Genomic DNA, 19,354 nt, shown 5'->3' with positions numbered 1-19,354 from the left:
TATATATATATATATATATATATATATATAGCTCTCTCTCTCTCTATATATATAGCTTGCTGTTGCATGACTATATATTAAAACTATAACTAATAGTTCAACTTTCTAGAAAGTTCTGCTGAACTTATTCCCTTTGGCAATGTAAAAATATCACTTCAATGAGTGTCTAAAATAAGTCATCTCTTCAACAGTCACATGGCTTTTCCCATGAGCAAGACTATATGCTTTGTGCTACAAGGCATACAAGGAAAAAAACATTCCTAGTACATTATAAAGCTATAAATGGTTTATAACAATGTAGGACCTGGCAAAAAAAATTGAGAATAGAGAAGATGTATTTTAAATCATAAATGGAAACAATCATAGGGAAAGAAGTATGACTTCAAATGCACAAACACATTAGAAAATACAATCTTAAATCATTGCAACCTAGTGGACCCTGGCAGTAACTTACCTCTAGCTGATGTAGCAGAGCTTTTCCTTTTTTATTTATTTCTACCATCAGTGTGAAGATAGCAACTTTAATATCCTGTTCCACCTGCTTTTGATTTTGATTTACTTCAATTATTCTGAAAATTAAGTGAAAGAGGGGGAAAACATCTAAACTTTAATACAGATTTGTAAAATACTGTTTTAATGACATTTTTTGCCGAAATTAGATCAAAAAAACTCTATTTCAGTGGACTGTCTTGAAGATAGGACAGGAGAAATAATTCTTCTCAAAGACACAGTCATTCAACTTAGTCCTAAAATCAAATAATATTGGAAGAGAATGAACACAATTTGGTTGAAAAGATTATCACACTCAGGAAAATCAATACTTTGCTTAAAAGGATTTGGTGAAGACAGTAGACCAAAACTAAAATTTATAAATGAGGAAAGTGCAAATGTGATCTTAGCATCTGAACTGCTAAAGTTTTCATTAAAACTAAGCAGAATAACAAAGATAGTAGTGGTTTGTTTCACTTTGTAAACACATTTACTTTGAAATATGCAGCAACACAAATATATTTTATCAAACAAGTTTTCTTTCTTTGATCAGAGAAAACTGGGAATGCCATCTCATGGTGATGAAATGAATCAGAAGAAAGCATAAAGCACCATGCTACAATATTTTATAAAAGTAGGAAAGGACAATAGAACATGTACACAATGTTATGAGATTAAACAAAAAGCCTTATTTCTCCTGCTGCTTCTTCCATGGCTGCTTTCTAAAATTTTTGAACAAAACAGTAGAGATTTCATTCTCTGTTGGAAATTTGGTAAGGTAATTATTTGATTCCTGTATTAATAATAGAGGCTTAAGAAAACTAGGAAGAACAAGTAACTAATCTCTTAAAAACTCATTTAAATCTTCATGATGGTAGAATGGATGAGTAAAGGAAAAAGCAGTGCTGTTTGCAAATATCTCTATATATGAAAATGATTTAGTAGCAACATTGTTCAGCACAATACTTTTAATTTTGCTATAATCAGGCTATAAAGAAATACAAGCAGGCTCAGATGTAACTCAGTATTAACACGTGTGGTCCTTGGTTCAACTAGTGCTCCCTCTTTCCACCCTCTAATAGATTCTTTAAATTTTTTACCATAGTTCAGAAATCCAATCTGTCTATATAGTCCTATTATTTTATAAAACAAAACAGAATTGCATAAGCTACACAAAAAAGTAAATGAACAAATTTGAAGAACTCACCCGATCTGATTGTGAGAGTTACTATTAAGAAGCTGATCTCTGGGGTGGGGGTATTGACCAAAGGAAAAACACAACAGAATATATGCAGTGTCCAGAAATAACTAATAACTTACATGGTGAACAGATTTTCTATGAAGGTACCAAGGCAATACAATACATAAGCCATCTTCCCAACAAATGATGTTGGAAAGAGTATCTATCTGTATGTTTAAAAAAAAAAATGTGAACCTTGAACCACAACCCATACCACAGTGGTAGAATTGAGAGAGCTTCTTTCATTAAGGGTAGATATATCTTTGCCTTAAATTTATTTTACTATTTCTACTTTTTTTCCCACTAGATGAGAGAAAGGCCTGCAATTATCTTTTTTTTTTTTTTTTTTTTGGTCGATCGTGGGGCCTAAACTCTGGGCCTGGGTGCTGTCCCTCAGCTCTTTAGCTCAAGGTGAGCGCTCTACCACTTGAGCCACAGCGCCACTTCCAGCCTTTTCTGCTTATGTGGTGCTGAGGAATGGAACCCAAGGCTTTATGCATGCAAGGCAAGCAGTCTATCACTGAGCCACCTTCCCAGTCCACTTTTTACTTTTATTTTTTTAATTTGGTTTTGTTTTTTGTCATTGGTGGAGCTTAAATTCTGGGCCTGGGTGCTGTCCCTGAGCTTTTTAGCTCAAGGCCAGCACTCTATCACTTGAGCCACATCACTTTTGGTTTTCTGGTGGTTAATTGAAGATAAGAGTCTCATGGACTTTTCTGCCCTGGCTGGCTTTGAACTGTGCTCCTCAGATTTCAGCCTCCTGAGTAGCTAGGATTACAGGCGTGAGCCACTGGTGCTCCACTCTCTCACTTGTTTAACAAACATTTACTACAAGTTTTCAATTACTCGAAATCAAAAATATTAAAGCCCCATTTATTATCTGTTTGGCAAAACATATCATTCTGGTTGGAATATGGTAAAGGAAATAGTATTTGGTTAATTCTAAACAAGCTAGTTCAGAAAAACTAAAAGTAACTACACAATGTATAATGTATAATCACTATTAAACAAGTTAAGCTGCATGATATTTATGTAACAATCCTAATACTGGGATGGCAATACAAGGTTAATTCACAGTTAAGAATTTCCTTTACAGAAGTCAATTTAGAAAATTTCCTGAAAAATTCTCTCAAGTGTACCACTGCTTGTGATTTGCCCAAATGGTAAGGAATAACAGACTATGATGGTATATGGCAAGACAAACCTCAAGGGCGGACACAATTTTCCCAGTGAACAACATTCATGATTCCTACCACATCTCTTGTTTAGGCTACTCTGTCAGGCACTTCTTGACCTACTTAAGCCGTGACATGTTACTTTTGTATGAAAACAACAAAGGAAAAGAGGACATGCTATTGCATATGTGTATGTGTACCCTGAAAAAATAAGCTTTAGACAACTCTCTTCCATTGCTGAATTCTGAGATGTGAGTTTTGGGGACAGTTCAGTTTCTTTTGGGGAGGAAAAAGGCATAGCAAGTAGTAACTAGAAGTTATGCTTTCTATCACATAAAGAATAAAAGGTATGCGAAGTAGAATGGCAATTCATATCTCTAGTATTCTGAACATCCCACCTCATTCCTTGTGGCCCAGAGAAACATTTGAAATTGGAGCATTAATGAAGTGTTAAAATATTTTACCATACTGGCAAAAATGGTTCATTTTGTCTTTAATCCTTGGTGTTTCTTTAAAATTTACAAAACACCAGATCATTATAAAAACAAGCAGATAAACGAGTTTTACTAGTCACTTTATTTTTTAAATTTCATGGCTAAAAAAAATGCTTTTCAACAAAGAGTTTGTAGAAAAGTCTTGCTACCATGTATTGTTAGAGACATCTGATAACTTACTGCATACTTAAAAAAGAATCAAGAAAAATATTCTCCTCTAAAAGTGAATACATTTATTTATATAATAATATAAATCTACATTTACCTGTTTTGGATCTGGTTTCCTGTATATTTTATGTACTTTGTTTTTTCCATCAGTTTGGTGATCAGTGTATCTATTATCACTTTTTGATTCTGAAAAGCTTCTTCTATAAATTGGTATCTGAAGAAAGTAAATAAGCAAATTATTTCATACAAACAAATATGTAAAAAAAGGAAAAGAACAATGATTAAGATAATGTAATAACGCTTTAAAATTAGTTATATAATATATAACATATATATATATAATATATAATAATAAGTAATATAAGGCAGACTTTTCCATCTCACAAATTATTCCTTCAGGCATAATAATGGACACTCTTGAAATTATTTCCTAAGTTTACGTTTATTCATGATTTTAGAAGTTTAGATAGCTCAACTTGACAGACCTGCCAAAAATAATTAAGATATATGAGACTTACTAAGCATTTGTAATTTCATAATTAGGAAAATTTCAGGTCACTGTTAAGCAATAGGTAACTATGTTCTACAGATCACAAATATATGGCTTTAGATAAATGGGAGCTTGGGAAGAGTCAAAATTCTTGCTTCAGGCAACACTACCATAAGATCCGAATAGTATTCACAAAATGCACTGACTTGAAGTAAAGGCAGTCTGGCAAACTATGTAAGATAGTGCAATAGAAGCTTTAGACAATAATGTAGAAAACCTTATGAAGAGCTTTGAGTTTTCAGAAAACAAATACACTATTTCTAAATTAATGCATTTTATAAATGTGACTATAAATGTACAAGTGCAAATGAGCACTATAAATATGTTTTTAAAAAAGACAATTCTATTGGAATTTTTTAAACTATGACTCAGTATTATTTTAATTAATTTTTTTGTTTATGTGGTACTGAGGGATGGAACCCAGAGCTTCATGCATGCTAGGCAAACATTCTGCCACTAAGACACATTCCCAGCCTGGATTTCTTTTGTACACAATCAAATAACACTAAGTGTTAAAATGTCCTTCTTAATTCTTTCTTAAACAACTTAAGGTTTTTTTTCTTTTTTGATATATTAGTAAACTTACACTTAATGATATGGTCCAGTATTTTCATTTGATATATTAAAATAAATAATTAAAATGGTCATTCTTACGTTGTTCCAAATCTCAATGTAAAAACTCCATATTACATTATTGTGATGTTCACAAGTTCTTTTTATAATCTTTATCAGATTTAGGAAATTTCCTCTATTTCTCATTCATTAGGATTTTATAAGTGTGTATTTAATTTCTACTAAATGTTTCCTTGCTTCTATTGACATTATCATGTAATCTTTTAATAAGACATTGATGTTGTTATTTTGATAGTCATGGAGCTTGAACTCAGGGCCTGGGCCCTGTCCCTGAGTTTTTGTGTTCAAGGCTAGTGCTCCACTACTTTGAGTCATAGCTCCATTTCTGTTTTTTTGATGGTTAATTGAAGACAGGAGTCTCAGGTACTTTCCTGATTAGGCTGACATTGAACCCTAATCCTTAGATCTCACCCTCCTGAGTAGCTAGGATTATAGGTATGAGCCACCAGTGCTCAGCTGAAATGCATGACTGATACACGGAACAATGAGTGCCAAAGAATTTATTTAACAAAAAGTAAAGGCCTCAGGAATGAGCAGCAGGTCTCAGAAGACTTGTCCTGGACTGGTGCTTTATCTTACCCCTGGCCATTTTTCCTCGAACTTGTCAGATTGTGGTTGGCTTGTTAGATTGTGGTTGGCTTGTTTGAAATAGGCAAGACCCTCCCCTGGGCAGTATATGGAGCCTTTTTCCCCTCAACTTTGAAATATTAATGAATTGTTTTCTGAAAATAAGGCCAATTTGGTTGTGGTGGTCCCAAATGACTTATCTTTGGATTTGTTTTCCTATTTCTTAGAATTTTTATCATCTTTCAAGAATGAAACTAGGTTTTGGTATGAAAATTATGATTGTCTTCATGAAACAAGATAGCTCATAGAGCTGGGAATGTGGCTTAGTGGTAAAGTGCTTGCTTAGCACGCATGAAGTCCTGGGTTCGATTCCTCAGTACCACATAAACAGAAAAGGCCAGAAGTGGCGCTGTGGCTCAAGTGGTAGAGTGCTAGCCTTGAGCAGAAGCAGCTCAGGGACAGTGCCCAGACCCTGAGTTCAAGCACCAGGGCTGGAAAAACAAGCAAACAAACAAAAACCCACTTTCTCACTGTTATTCTTGAGACAAGTTTACAAAAGGAAGTGTTGTGCTTTTACAATGTCTTATATATCCATTAGTGAAGTCTTGAGGGGACACAATTTTCTGCATGAGTTTTAAAGTATGGATTTACATTGTAGGAATATTTTAATTTTCTATTTTCTTTACATTAGCTTCAGAAAAGCTGTATTTTTAAAAGAAATTTTCCATTTCACTTAAAATCCTTCAAATCCCTGACATATTCATTTAACAGATTTTGGGGCTGGGATGTAGAGTGCATATTCAGCATGTATGAGGCCTAGGGTTTGATCTTTAATACCTTAAATGGATTGGGTGGGAATGCCTCAAGGGAGGGAGGAGTTCTTTTCATGTTCTGGTTCCATTTCAATCTGTATTTGATTTTAGCTCTGAAATTTCTTACATATGATTTCTGGATTTTTGTCCAGGTTTTCTACTCATTTTTGTTGTCATGAGTGGCCTAATTATCTTCCATGACTGGGAGCACAGATCATTCTAAGTTACTATATATATTAATATATAACATATTAATATGTATATAATAATATAAATTAATTAATCTAGATCCTCTTATCTATATCAGCAGTTGCTAAGTAAAAGGCCTGTGGAGGTCAGATGTCAAGCAAACTTTGGCCAAAAGAAAGATGCTGAGACCTGTGCTCTTTGTGTTCTAGCAGCTGACAGTCCCGACAGGTCAGTTTGTCACATGTCTCACAGTAAAGCTTCAACTGCTCCTTTTTATGATAAGGACAAAACACTGGCCGCTGACTGGTTACACCAACTGCCTCTGTAGGAACAATGGGAGGCAAAGAGAAGAAAATATAACGAATAATAAATATTTATTAAATTCACTGATATAAAAGAACTCTGAAGTTTCATCTATACTGTTGAGTACCGTTAAGCATTTCATTAAGTGAGCTTTTTTATTTCTAAGGTAAACAATTCAAATTCACTCAAGGAGTGTAATGAAAAGATCTTTAATGGAATTAAAAGTCTTGTGAGGACAGTCCTGGTAAGTATGAACTAACTAGATGTTTTCTATCACAAATGTGAAAGGAAAAATTTAAACTAATATTTTTGTGTTTACTTTTAAACAATAGTTACCTATATGACTTCTCATTAGTTTTCCAGTACAGGATAAAACTGAGAAATGCTTGTAATGTTTAATGTACAAATCAGACAAACAACTATAATTGACTGATTGAATAAACACCAATAATTTCACCAATAATTAAAAGGTATAATCCAAACATTTCAGAAGTAATTCCATTTTCAGAGATAACTAGACTAATAATCTGGTATATGTTCCTCTGGTTGATCTTCTGTGAATAGTAAGTATATATAGTACATGTTCTGTTTTATGAACTACAAAATGGCACTGCACACACTGGTATGATACTCTTCTCATTTAACTCTACCTTATATACCTTTCTGTGTTAGTACATTATTCAAGTTTTTAGAGATAGGGCCTCAGTATTTAGCCTAAGATAGCCTGGAACAAGTTGGCCTCAGCCTCCTGACCATTCTTAAAATATATAATAGGCCATCAAATATGGAAAGCACATGCTAGTGGACAGTGCTTTTTCATTTTTATTTTTGGTCACGGGGCTTGAACTCAGGGCCTGGGTGCTGTCCTTGAGCTCTGTTGCTCAGGGCTAGCACTCTACTACTTTGAGCCATTTCTGGTTTTTGAGTGGTTAATTGGAGATAAGAGTCTCACTGGGACTTTTCTGCCTGGGCTGGCTTCCATGGTCCTCAGACCTCAGCCTCTTGAGTAGCTAGGATTACAGGAGTGAGCCAACTGGCTTATGCTTTTTTTTTTTTTTTAAATAAGATAAATATCTAGTGGAAAAATTATTAGATCACAGAGAAACAAACACAAACTAAGTGATCTTCCAAAAGTCCTATCAATTTATACTTCTAACTTATTGGTAGGAAATATTCCCAATACTTTTAATCTCTGCCAATTGATAGGCATGAGGGCAGGGCAGGTAGGCAAAGAGAAACACACACCCAGAAACCACTTAAGGTATATTAACAATCGAAACTGGAAGATGTTTCAGGCATCAGTCATTTGTATTCCTTTTAGAATTATCTGCTTCCAGCCTCTCTCATTTTTCTGTCCAATCTTTTTGTTTTACATTTTTTTGTTCAATTCTGTCTTAATGATTTGTATACACATGACAAGTTGTCAAGTTTTTAGAAATATTTTTCCAAGTTTGACTTGATTTAGTACATATTTTTTCCAAATAGTATTTTATGGCTTTAAATTTTAAGAAATAGTTCCAGAAAGGCTATTTCCTACTTAATAAAAATGTTTACTTTTTTCTCCTCATATTTTATATTATAGTTTCCTTCTAAGTCTTTGATTTATCTAAAGTTTATTTTCGTATTTTTTAATCTTTACACAAACCTTACATTTGTACCAGCTACAAGTATAGTTAACATTCATATTTTCAGATTATAATACAATTAAACTATAAAAGTGTAAGGTAAAAATGAATGAAACTCAAACACTGGTAAATTTCTTTATTCTTTTAAAGAATTCCTGAATCAAACCATTCAGTAAATTATTCGTACTATTTAATATATATCAAGATCTCTTACAAAACTATCAAACTAGAAAACAAGTAAAAAGGAAAAAAACCCATAAATCTCTTATTTACTTGGTGTACATAAATGCAGAATATTTTCAAAACAACAGAAACAAAGTAGTAAATCATAATTCCATTTTTAAACACTTATTCTAAGAAAAAGGAAAAGTATATATCACAAGTAAGTTAGAAACAGAACTTTAAAAAAACCTGAGAAATATAACATCAATGAATGAAAAAGTATAAAAAGTACAATAAATATATCTAAGCTTTCTATGAATAAAAATAAAATAGAATCTATCATCTAACCAATTCAAAAAGCAAAAGGCAAAAATGCATAAAATTCAGTATGAAAAAAGAATAACAATAAAACTGGCAACTGCTATAATTCAATATAAGCCATCTGCTACAAAAGAACTGGTCATGAAAGCTCTTGCCTAACCGAACGATGCATCCATTGATAAGATTACAGTTCAATGGACTACCAGGAGGCCGGCCGGGTTGGAGGATGTAGGTCTCTGGGGCATGCCTTTGAAAGATGTATCCTGTTCCCTGCTCCTGTCTCCTGTTTTTCTCTGCTACTGAGAGGTGAGCAATTTTGTCCCTCCACCTCTTTTGTCACTCTGTTCTGCCTAACCAGGCTCTTAGACTGACTGCCTTTGAATCAGCCAAAAAATAAAAAAAAAGTTTCCTTCTTTAAATTGTTCCTCTTTTGTATTTGTCAAGTGATAAAAGGCAAAGTTTAAACATAGGTAAGGCTAAATATAGAAGCCCAGCAATGCGAAGATGGTTCAGTGCTAATAATAATCTGAAAATCTTCATAGTTCCCTGCACCCTTCTTGATGGTTGTACCATCTGGGCTTTACACATAGATGGGCTGGACATGTAGCTTTCGTTTGATCTGGACAACCTAGTTTGTGACTGCTATCTAGGAAAAATCATTTATAGTGTCTCTTTATATAGACAGAAAATATTATCTGCTTATAGATTACCTTTATATATTGAAGAATTTGGTTCCTGATTCATTATTGCTCTCCTGTGCTCCTCCTAAGTCTTATCATCATCCAAAGACTTACAAGTCCAATGAATTACCATAGAGACCTTGTTTTAGATACATAGTCCACAGCCACACCCTAGAACTTCCATTGTCCATAACTGTTCCAGTTCTATAACAAGTACAACATTCCACTCTAATAACTTCTACTTTTAATTCTTGCTCATGACTCTTAGAATCACATTGGATCTCTAGTTCCTATCAACTAACACTTGTGGCATCCTACCAACCAATATTCTCTACGTCCTATTCAGTTAAAATGCCAAAAGGCTTAAACATGCATCATTACATCCATCTTGTATTCTGCTAAATTCCTCTAACACCTGTTCAGGTAAAGTCCAACTCTACATATGTCCAATTCTCTGTACCTACAACCTACTTCCTTCGCTATAGCTCTTTCAACTGGACTATTTTGGCTTCAACTTAAATCCCCAAACCTTAGGCTAGTACTCCTTTTTCATATATTTAAACATCCTAGGTCAAATTATGATTATCTATTTGCTTCCAGACTTCATTTATACTATTAACTTTTGCAGAATACAGGAAATATGTCTTATTAACATTTTCATTCTTAGTATTTAACAATATTCATCAATAGAATAGGCATAAATATACTGGTTGACTCAAATAATAAAAATTGGTAAAAATAAAATAAAAAAAATAGTAATGAGTTGGGCACCAGTGGTCCATGCCTATATCCTATATCCAGGAGGCTGAGATCAGAGGACCAATGTTCAAAGAGGCCAGAAGTGGGGCTGTAGCTCAAGTTGTAGTGCATTAGCCTTGAGCTTAAAAGCTCAGGGACAATTGCCTGGGCCCTGGGGTCAAGCCCCAATATCATCCTCTCCCCTGCCCCCCACACAAAGAGGGGTGCTGATGGCTCATACCTGTAATCCTAGCTACTGACGATGAGATCTGAGGATTATGGTTCAAAGTCAACCTGAGCAGGAAAGTCCATGGACTCTCATTTCCAACTAACTGCCCAAAAGCTGGAAGTGGACATATGGCTTAATTGGTAGAGTGCTAGTTTTGAGCACAAAAGCTTAAGGACAGTGCCCAGGCTCTTAGTTCAAGCCCTAGAACAAACATATATACACACAAAAAATGCTAAGAGGAATGTGAAGTGAGACAAAGGAAATAGTGATAGGTGTGAAACATGAATGTAATTAACACCACCAAACAGTACACTTAAAACATTAAGATAAATTTTATATTACATATGTTTTTCCAATATTAAGAAATACATGGCTGAGTATTGATGGCTCATGCCTGTAATTCTAACTACTCAGGAGGCTGAGATCTGACAATTGTGGTTCAAAGACAGACTGAGTAGAAAAGTCCCCATGAGACTCATCTCCGAAGTGGAGCTGTGGCTCAAAGTGGTAGAGTACTAGCCTGGAGCAAAAGAGCTCAGGGACAGTGCCCAGGCCCTGAATTCAAGCCCCATGACAGGAAAAAGAAGAAGGCAGAAGCAGAAGCAGAAGAAGGCAGAAGCAGAAGCAGAAGAAGGCAGAAGCAGAAGCAGAAGCAAAAGAAGGCAGAAGAAGGCAGAAGCAAAAGAAGGCAGAAGAAGGCAGAAGCAGGCAGAAGCAGAAGCAGAAGCAGAAGCAGAAGAAGCAGAAGAAGAAGCAGAAGAAGAAGAAGCAGAAGAAGAAGCAGAAGCAGAAGCAGAAGCAGAAGAAGAAGCAGAAGCAGAAGCAGAAGAGGAAGAAGAAGAGGAAGAAGAAGAGGAAGAAGAAGAGGAAGAAGAGGAAGAAGAGGAAGAAGAAGAAGAAGAAGAAGAAGCAGCAGCAGAAGAAGGCAGAAGCAGAAGATGAAGAAGCAGAAGCAGAAGAAGCAGAAGAAGAAGCAGAAGCAGCAGAAGAAGAAGCAGAAGCAGAAGCAGAAGTAGAAGCAGCAGAAGCAGAAGCAGAAGAAGAAGCAGAAGAAGAAGAAGCAGAAGCAGAAGCAGAAGCAGAAGCAGCAGAAGCAGAAGCAGCAGAAGAAGCAGCAGAAGAAGCAGCAGAAGAAGCAGCAGAAGCAGAAGCAAAAGAAGCAGAAGAAGCAGAAGCAGAAGCAAAAGAAGCAGAAGAAGCAGCAGAAGCAGAAGCAGAAGCAGAAGCAGAAGCAGAAGAAGCAGAAGAAGCAGCAGCAGAAGCAGAAGCAGAAGCAGAAGCAGAAGCAGCAGAAGCAGCAGAAGCAGAAGAAGCAGAAGCAGAAGAAGCAGAAGCAGCAGAAGCAGAAGCAGCAGAAGCAGAAGCAGCAGAAGCAGAAGCAGCAGAAGCAGAAGCAGAAGCAGAAGCAGCAGAAGCAGCAGAAGCAGCAGCAGAAGCAGCAGCAGCAGCAGCAGCAGCAGCAGCAGCAGCAGCAGCAGAAGAAGAAGAAGAAGAAGAAGAAGAAGAAGAAGAAGAAGAAGAAGAAGAAGAAGAAGAAGAAGAAGAAGAAGAAGAAGAAGAAGAAGAAGAAGAAGAAGAAGAAGAAGAGAAACATGTATTAAGTAAACTTCACATTATAAGTACAAAAGTATCACATTGAAAACTCAGAAAATACCATTCCATAAAAAGCAAAAGCTCCTTTGGTTATCCATATAGTAGGCAAATATATATGTATATACATATATGTATATATGTATATAGGCATATATACATATATGTATATATTTGCCTATATACATATATATTTACCTACTATATATATGTATATATATATTTGCCTACTATATGTATATATATATATATTTGCCTACTATGGCAAATATATATATATCAGAAGGAAGAGTTATAAATATTTATACCCATTCCTTCTCACTTTTGGCAAAAAGGAGAGAAAAAATTTTTAAAGGTAATGTTTTTTCATTTGCTGTACATTCACACCAAATTAAGACATTTGTATTAGCAAGAGGGTTGGGAATGTGAATGTAAGGCAGGATTCTATATCTAACTCAAATTCCAATCATAATACTGATACTTTATACATACAAGAGTAATTTAATGCTTATATCACCTTAATAAATAAAATAGAAAATAAAGGGGGAGAGAAAAGAGACGAATTGATGGATTACCTGGAGATACTTCCTCTTTCTGTCTAACTGTGTGGTCTTTGGTGAACTTCACCCTCTGATGGGCTCTAATGCAAGTCTTGCAGAGCCACTCAACACACTCTACACAAAACCCATTAGCTTCAGCATTGTCCTCACAGCTTGTACACACCTAGTGAGGAAAGGAATTGGTCATACAGATTGCTGAGAAAAGTAAAATGCTGGTCACACCACAGTCAGACCTAAATGACATGCTAATTATGCTGGACTCTCAGTTTTCCTCTTAACACCTCTGGGAAGTTTTTGTCAAATTATATGCATGTAAAATGGAATAATTATGCACAGGTAAGAATGATTGCAAGTACATTTTCACATTAGTTTAAGCTACTAAATTCCAGGCACAAGGTGTGGAGAACACAATAATCAGGGGAAACCAACAGTCTCTGCTTATGATGGTACCTACCGTCTTGTAGATGGAGAACAGGCTCCAATCTCAGTTCCCCCACCAACTAGCCTGGGTGGTCTTGGGCAGGTTCGAGAAATGTATGTAATGGGAAGAGAAAGCTGGGCAAGCAGGAAGAGGGAAAGGCTCTTTCTAAAAGATCCTATATCAGCACACCAACATATGAAAGGTGAATCAATAACTCTTAGATAAAATGCTTTCTAGAAACAGTGGAGAATAAATAAACTGCAGGCAAGGAGTGTGTGTGACAGGTTGAAAGAACTGGAAAAAAGGTAGGTATGGCTACAGTGCAGCCATCCAGGGGAGGCTGGCAAGAGGAGGAGCTGTGGCAAGACATGCGGTCACAAGACAATGCTGCCAACTTTTAGGTACAACAGTGGCACAGCCTCACTTGATGAAATGTGAAGCATGCATTAGAGATGAGGACAAGGATTTCTGCATATAGAGGAAGAAAAATGTTTTTCAGTGGTTTCTGTGAGGCTTGGTAGAAGCAATGGTGAGGAAGATTTAGAAGTAAATTTGGCTGGGATGATGCACTGGGTATGGGAGGTGAAGAGAAGCCCACGGATTTCTAGTTTGTGAAGCCAGGTAGATGGTGGGGCCATTCTAAGTGTAGATATTAAGGTTAGAAAACATATAAGCAGTTCTCATTATCTTAAAAGAGTTTTATTTAAAAAAAAAAAAAACACCACACAAAACTGTTCTCATACAGAGGTTGCCAAATTTCAGATATCTGGATTAACATTTCCATGAATTGAAATCCTCTTTTTCTTAGCTCTTATCACCTTAAACTTTGCTGACATTGTTTTGATACTGCGGACCTGTGCTTTCTGGTAATTACTTTGGTTCTTGACACCTGACAATCCTAGTTTCCCCTCAGTACCCTTTTGGTTCCCTTCCTCCAATCTAGATTTCTGTTATTTCTGGGGACTAATCTCAAGTGCCTCTCTCATCTTCAACTCTCATCTAGCTAAAGGAATGTTTATTTACATTGCTCAAGAGAGATCTCTATCTACTATATGAAATGATTTAAAAGACAAATAGGTAAAAAATGAATATGTAAAGCATAGTGCTTAAGAGTGAAGGGATAAAGGGGATGATTTGCTGAGTACAAATGTGAGTGGCTCACATTTGTCTGTAATCAGATACTCAGGAGGGTGAGATCTGAAGACTAAAGTTCAAAGCCAGACCACCAAAAAGCCAGAAGTGGAGCTGTGGCTCAAACAGAAGAACACAAGGTATGAATAAAGAAGTTAAAGGACAGTGACTAGGCCCTGAGTTCAAGATTTAAAATTGGCACCCACACTAAAAGGGGGTGAGGGAATTTTTAGCTAAGCCAACGTTGGAATGACATGTCTTTGGTTAAGCACACGGTCAAGCACGTGAGTGCATATCTGGTGTTCTGCTTGACTTTCGGAAATAAGGTGGGAATTAATCCTTCATTCTCATGTCTTCAGATACATAAAAAGATGGCCCAGAGGGGAGAGTTAAATCCTTCAGATTAAAAAAAGAAAGTTCTGTGAATATACCCTGCTTTATAGACTCTGCCTTTGAAAAGTCTGTGAGTGTTTTATATGTAGGTATATATAGTTTTAAAACATAAGTTTTAAAAATTTAAATCCCTAAACATCAAAACTAAGATGAAACAAATGAGGCTAGCTACCAAGTAGGTCATTGAACCACACACAAAAAGGTATTACAGTAACTTTAAAACATGATGACTTGATTATCTTCTGGCACATATATTTAGCAATTGTTGTCTTTCTTGACTTTTGTTTTGTTTCAACCACTATAATTTCCCCTTAGCTTAAACTACTATACCACACACTCATATTCTGTAAGCCACATTTGTACATTACAATGGATAGTGCAGGAAGGAAGTACAGTTCAAGTTAGAACTTGATCTTTGTGAGTTCAAGAACTTGTATAAATATTGCTCCAAACAAGGCTGTTCTAGCCCAACTGGAGCACTTCCTTCTTACAGAAACAGCTCTGGTCTGAGCATTCAGACTCCAGCACCAGCCAATGGCACTGCCTCTTTAGATGTTTGAGCTCAAGACCTGTATGACAACTACCTTAACTTTTTAATTTAAAGTTAAGTTTCTTCATCCTGGGGGATGGGTCTTGGCCTTGCGATGTTAGAACAAATTCTCTTATCACTGAACTACATATCCCCTTAGTCCATAACTTTTTTTTCTGGGCAGGAAGTGGGAGGGGTCAGTATTAGGGTTTGAACTCAAGAATCTCTACCACTAGACTACACCTTCAAGCCTTTTTGTTTTTTTTTTTTTAGATAGGCCTTATTTTCTTGCCAAAGTCAGCTTCAGACCTCTGACTAAGGCCTTCTGCCTCCCAATCAGCTGAAATTGTGGTCTGTACCACCATGCTGGGCCTCTAAATTTAATATCAACTTTCTGCCCATATTTCTTCAGTTGCCTCCCAATGTTGCTAACTCTGATACTTTAAATATTCTTTTTTATCTTTTCAGAAAACATCTGAGGATTTTAAGGATTTAAACAATTGCCAATTGCATAAAAATATAACCTAAAATATATAATGTGTTCTTTTTTTTGGAAAATAATTATTGCCAGTGTAGTTAAGAACTAAGATTTCTATGCTGTGTGCTGGTGGTTCATGCCTGTAATCCTGTAATCAGGGTTTGAAGCCAGCTGAGCTGCCTTCAAAACAACTCAGAAAAAGCCAGAAGTGGTACTATGGTTCAAGTGGTAGTGGGCTAGCATTGAACAAAAGAAGCTCAGGGACAGCACTCAAGCCCTGAGTTGAATCCCCAAGATAAGCACAAAAATTTATAATATAGAAAAGATATAAACATAAGCAAAAAAGTAAACTCCTACAAGTCTAAATTTGACTTAAAATATCAATATATACTTACATTTTTATTAATTTAATAAAAAGACTTCCTTATTTTCCTAAAAGGCCTAGAAAACTGAACAACATAATGATGATTGATAAGCTGTGTGTGTGTGTGTGTGTGTGTGTGTGTGTGTGTGTGTGTGTGTGTGTGTGTGTGTGTGTGTGTGTGTGTGTGTGTGTGTGTGTGTGTGTGTGTGTGTGTGTGTGTGTGTGTGTGTGTGTGTGTGTGTGTGTGTGTGTGTGTGTGTGTGTGTGTGTGTGTGTGTGTGTGTGTGTGTGTGTGTGTGTGTGTGTGTCCTAAATGCTTATATACACAATCTATTGTTGAGCTACCAGACTAATTAATTTCTATTATTTAAAGCTGATTTCATAACAATTAGAAAGTTTATCCCCTCCAAAAGGCCTGGTGTGGGCTTTAATGTGGTCTTCCCACATTAGAAAGAATTGTGGATGCTTTTGAAGAATTTTAATGAGAAGTGGCTATTGTTCACTTATAAAGTGAACCCTAAATTCCTGTGGTTTTTTCCCAAAAATAAAAACTGAAAATAAAACAAAGAGCACAGAAATTAGCCATGTGTCCTAATAACAAATTTAAGATTAGTATAGCTATTAAACATTTCTTAATCAGGTGATAACTAGCTAAACAGTATTTAACCAGATTTAGTACCTTACTAGGTCTTCAGTTCTAAATCTGAGGAACTGTCTAAGAGTCATCCACAAATCCACAAGTAGACCAATACACTATACTTGGCAAATACTAACACCTACTAGACTGTTACAAGTTATCCACAGCAGCCTGATGTCTAGATTTAAGAGGAAAATAGAAATGTTCAATGTGTTAAACTGAAGTAGATGAATGGCCACGTGATGGATGATGGGATGATGGGAAATTGGGTCTAATTGGCACCATCTTGTCTTCATGATGGAGGCAGGGAAGTCCCAGCTCCCAGGTGATAGGTGAGACTGAATTGCTAGAGGCAGGGGTGGGGACTTGGACAATATGTTATTGGACCTGCAGGTCTAGGGTGGTGAACTCTCAAGCTTCCTGTGAACTTGCCCCCTGACCTGACCCCCTATTTAGGCCCAGACCAGCTCAGCTGTCGGTATGCCGTGCCCCATGTCCTGTCTCCTGCTGCTTCTCTGGTCACCATGGTGTCCTACTTTAGCTCTCCTTTGAGGTTGATCTGGTTTGTTGGCATTGTTTTTCTGTTTCTTCTTTCCTTTCCTTTCTAACAGTGGTAAGTATGTTTGTGGGCTGTGGGCCTTTGTAACAGGAATCTGCCTGCATTCAATGGCCTTCTAATAGACTGTCCCAATTCTACCTCTCAAAATGTGGCTTCTCTGTTTTCCCGCCACATAACGAAACCAGGCATGGTGGTGCATGCCCATAATCCCAGCCCTCAGGAATTTGAAGCCAGTCAGTTAGTGATCTCATGTCAAAAGTAAACAAAACAAGGCTGGGCACAATGGCTGATGGCAGTAATCCTAGCACTAGATATGGGGATCTCAGCTGGAAGCCAGCCCAGGCTAATAAAGGTATGAGAGATCCTATTTCGAAAGGCAAACTAGGCCATCATTCTTAAACATTTGGGCACTGGTGGCTCCTGCCTGTAATGCTAGCTACTCAGGAGGCTGAGATCATGGCTCAAAGCCATTTAAAAGCAGGACCCTTCTCTTCAATTAACCAGCAAAAAGCCAGAAGTGGAGCTGTGGCTCAAGTGGCAGAATACTAGCCTTGAGCAAAAAAGCTCAGGAAAGGGGCAGAAGCCTTGAGTTCAAGCCCCAGGACAAGCACTAAATTATGAAACAAAACAAAACAAAAAAAACCAACGATGAAAGAAAAAAGAAAAAACGGCTGAGGATGTGACTCAAGAAGGTGGTGAAAAACAGAATGAAAGAGGAAGTGACACTGTACAAAGGAAATATACACATTACCTGACTTGTGCAACAGCAATACCTCTATACATCAGCTTTACAAAAAGAAAATTGGTAGGGTATGCCAAGGCACTGGGGGTCTACATCTCTAAGCTATTTTAAAAGTCAAGATCTAGAGGATCAGGGACATGTCAGGCAGAAACATTTACTAAACTCCATCTCTCCATCTCAAAACTAACTCAGCTTAGCAAGTACAATGTCCTGAGTTCAAGCCCTGGTACTATACCCTCTCTCCACAAAAAAAAATCAACAAACAAAACCTCACAAAAAACAAGTATTTGTAGTGTGGGTTATAGAAGTAGAAAAGAAAGATACCATGGGGTATCTAAATCAAAGAGCTTGTACAATATTGCCAAATAAAGCTTTCAAAGTAATACCATTATTACCATTATTATATGTGTTTTTGTAAGAGGCAGGGGTCGTATCATATAGCCCTGGCTGGCTTGGGATTTCCAGGCTGCTCTTGACCGGGCAAGGCTGGCTTTAATCTCCCAACTGTTGATATCTCAGGCATATGCCACGTGCCACTACACTTGGCCAAAAAGACTTTCTTTAAAAAAAAAATTAATACATGGTAACTGAGTACAATGAAATGAAATAATGCTGAATATACAATAGTGTTTCTCAATGGCGGAGGAAGCCAGGACATGGGAGATGGAACCAGGGGCTTCTGCTCTGTATTGTTTGATTTCCTAGTTGAATTATTCATTATTGCTTACGACACCAAGATGAAAGGTCTAAAGTGTGGCTCCTGTTAGGCAGAATCCTTCAGTATTTTTGGCTGCATCATAATGCACAGAAGCTTGAGATTTATATACTTACCTGATTAGATTTTTCTACTGTACTGCTGGGAACCTCAGTAGTGTCCTTCACGAAAAAATTATCTATGATGTGTCTCTCTGCACATTCTTGGCTGCACACTGGACATCGGATAACTCCAACTGGGGAAGACAAAACTGCATTCTAAGTTTTAATGCAAATACATTGAGTATTAAACCAGTACTTGTCTTCTAAAGTATAATCTGTTTCTAATGATTTCCATGTTTTTAAAATTATACTTGCTTCCTTGCACATGCTAGGCAAGTGCCTAGCACTTTAAGCCATACTTTCAGCCCATAAATCCTCCCCATCTTAAATGTCATGTTCTCTCTCCAAGTAAATATCCCCCCCCCTGGCTACTGGTTTTACTCTTTAATGACTTCTTTAGCATTGGTTTTCAAACAGGAATGTAGAGAATAGGATTTTACAAACAAGGAATTTTTCAATGAAATGCATTAAGAACAAACACAAAGTAATCCAAGCATCAATTTTATATGTATATATTAAACAACAAACAAAAATTTTAATTAAACCATGCCAGGTGCTTGTGGTTTACACCTGTAATCCTAGACACTCAGGAGGCTGACATCTGAGCATCACTGTTTGAAATCAGTTTGGGCAGACAAATCTGAGATTCTCATCTCCAATTAACCATCAAAAAGCCAGAAATGGAAATGTGACTCATGAGGCACAGTGCTAGCCATGAGCAAAAAAGCTAATGGAAAGAGGTCTCTAGCCTGAATTCAA

General features: G+C 36.6%; 1 protein-coding gene across 4 annotated transcripts in view; it reads right to left on the bottom strand.

Annotated features, from left to right (window-relative positions):
* Trim24 (tripartite motif containing 24) overlaps positions 1–19,354 on the bottom strand; it is a 99,193-nt gene that overhangs the window by 42,542 nt on the left and 37,297 nt on the right. For 3 of the 4 annotated variants that reach the window (XM_069996865.1, XM_069996866.1, XM_069996868.1), the window contains exons 2-6: positions 18,611–18,729; positions 12,541–12,688; positions 6,507–6,639; positions 3,664–3,780; positions 455–569 (exon numbers count right to left, since the gene is read on the bottom strand). In XM_069996865.1, coding sequence (XP_069852966.1) covers positions 455–569; positions 3,664–3,780; positions 6,507–6,639; positions 12,541–12,688; positions 18,611–18,729 — 632 coding nt within the window. Of the gene's footprint in view, positions 1–454; positions 570–3,663; positions 3,781–6,506; positions 6,640–9,438; positions 9,539–12,540; positions 12,689–18,610; positions 18,730–19,354 lie in introns of those variants that run through there. The other variant, XM_069996869.1, reaches the window with a different exon arrangement.

Source organism: Dipodomys merriami, unplaced genomic scaffold (genome assembly GCF_024711535.1).
Source record: "Dipodomys merriami isolate MVZ:Mamm:240054 unplaced genomic scaffold, mDipMer1.0.p SCAF_5, whole genome shotgun sequence".
Taxonomy (NCBI): domain Eukaryota; kingdom Metazoa; phylum Chordata; class Mammalia; order Rodentia; family Heteromyidae; genus Dipodomys; species Dipodomys merriami.
The sequence above is the reverse complement of the archived record's forward strand: the minus strand, read 5'-3'. Positions and strand labels throughout refer to the sequence as shown.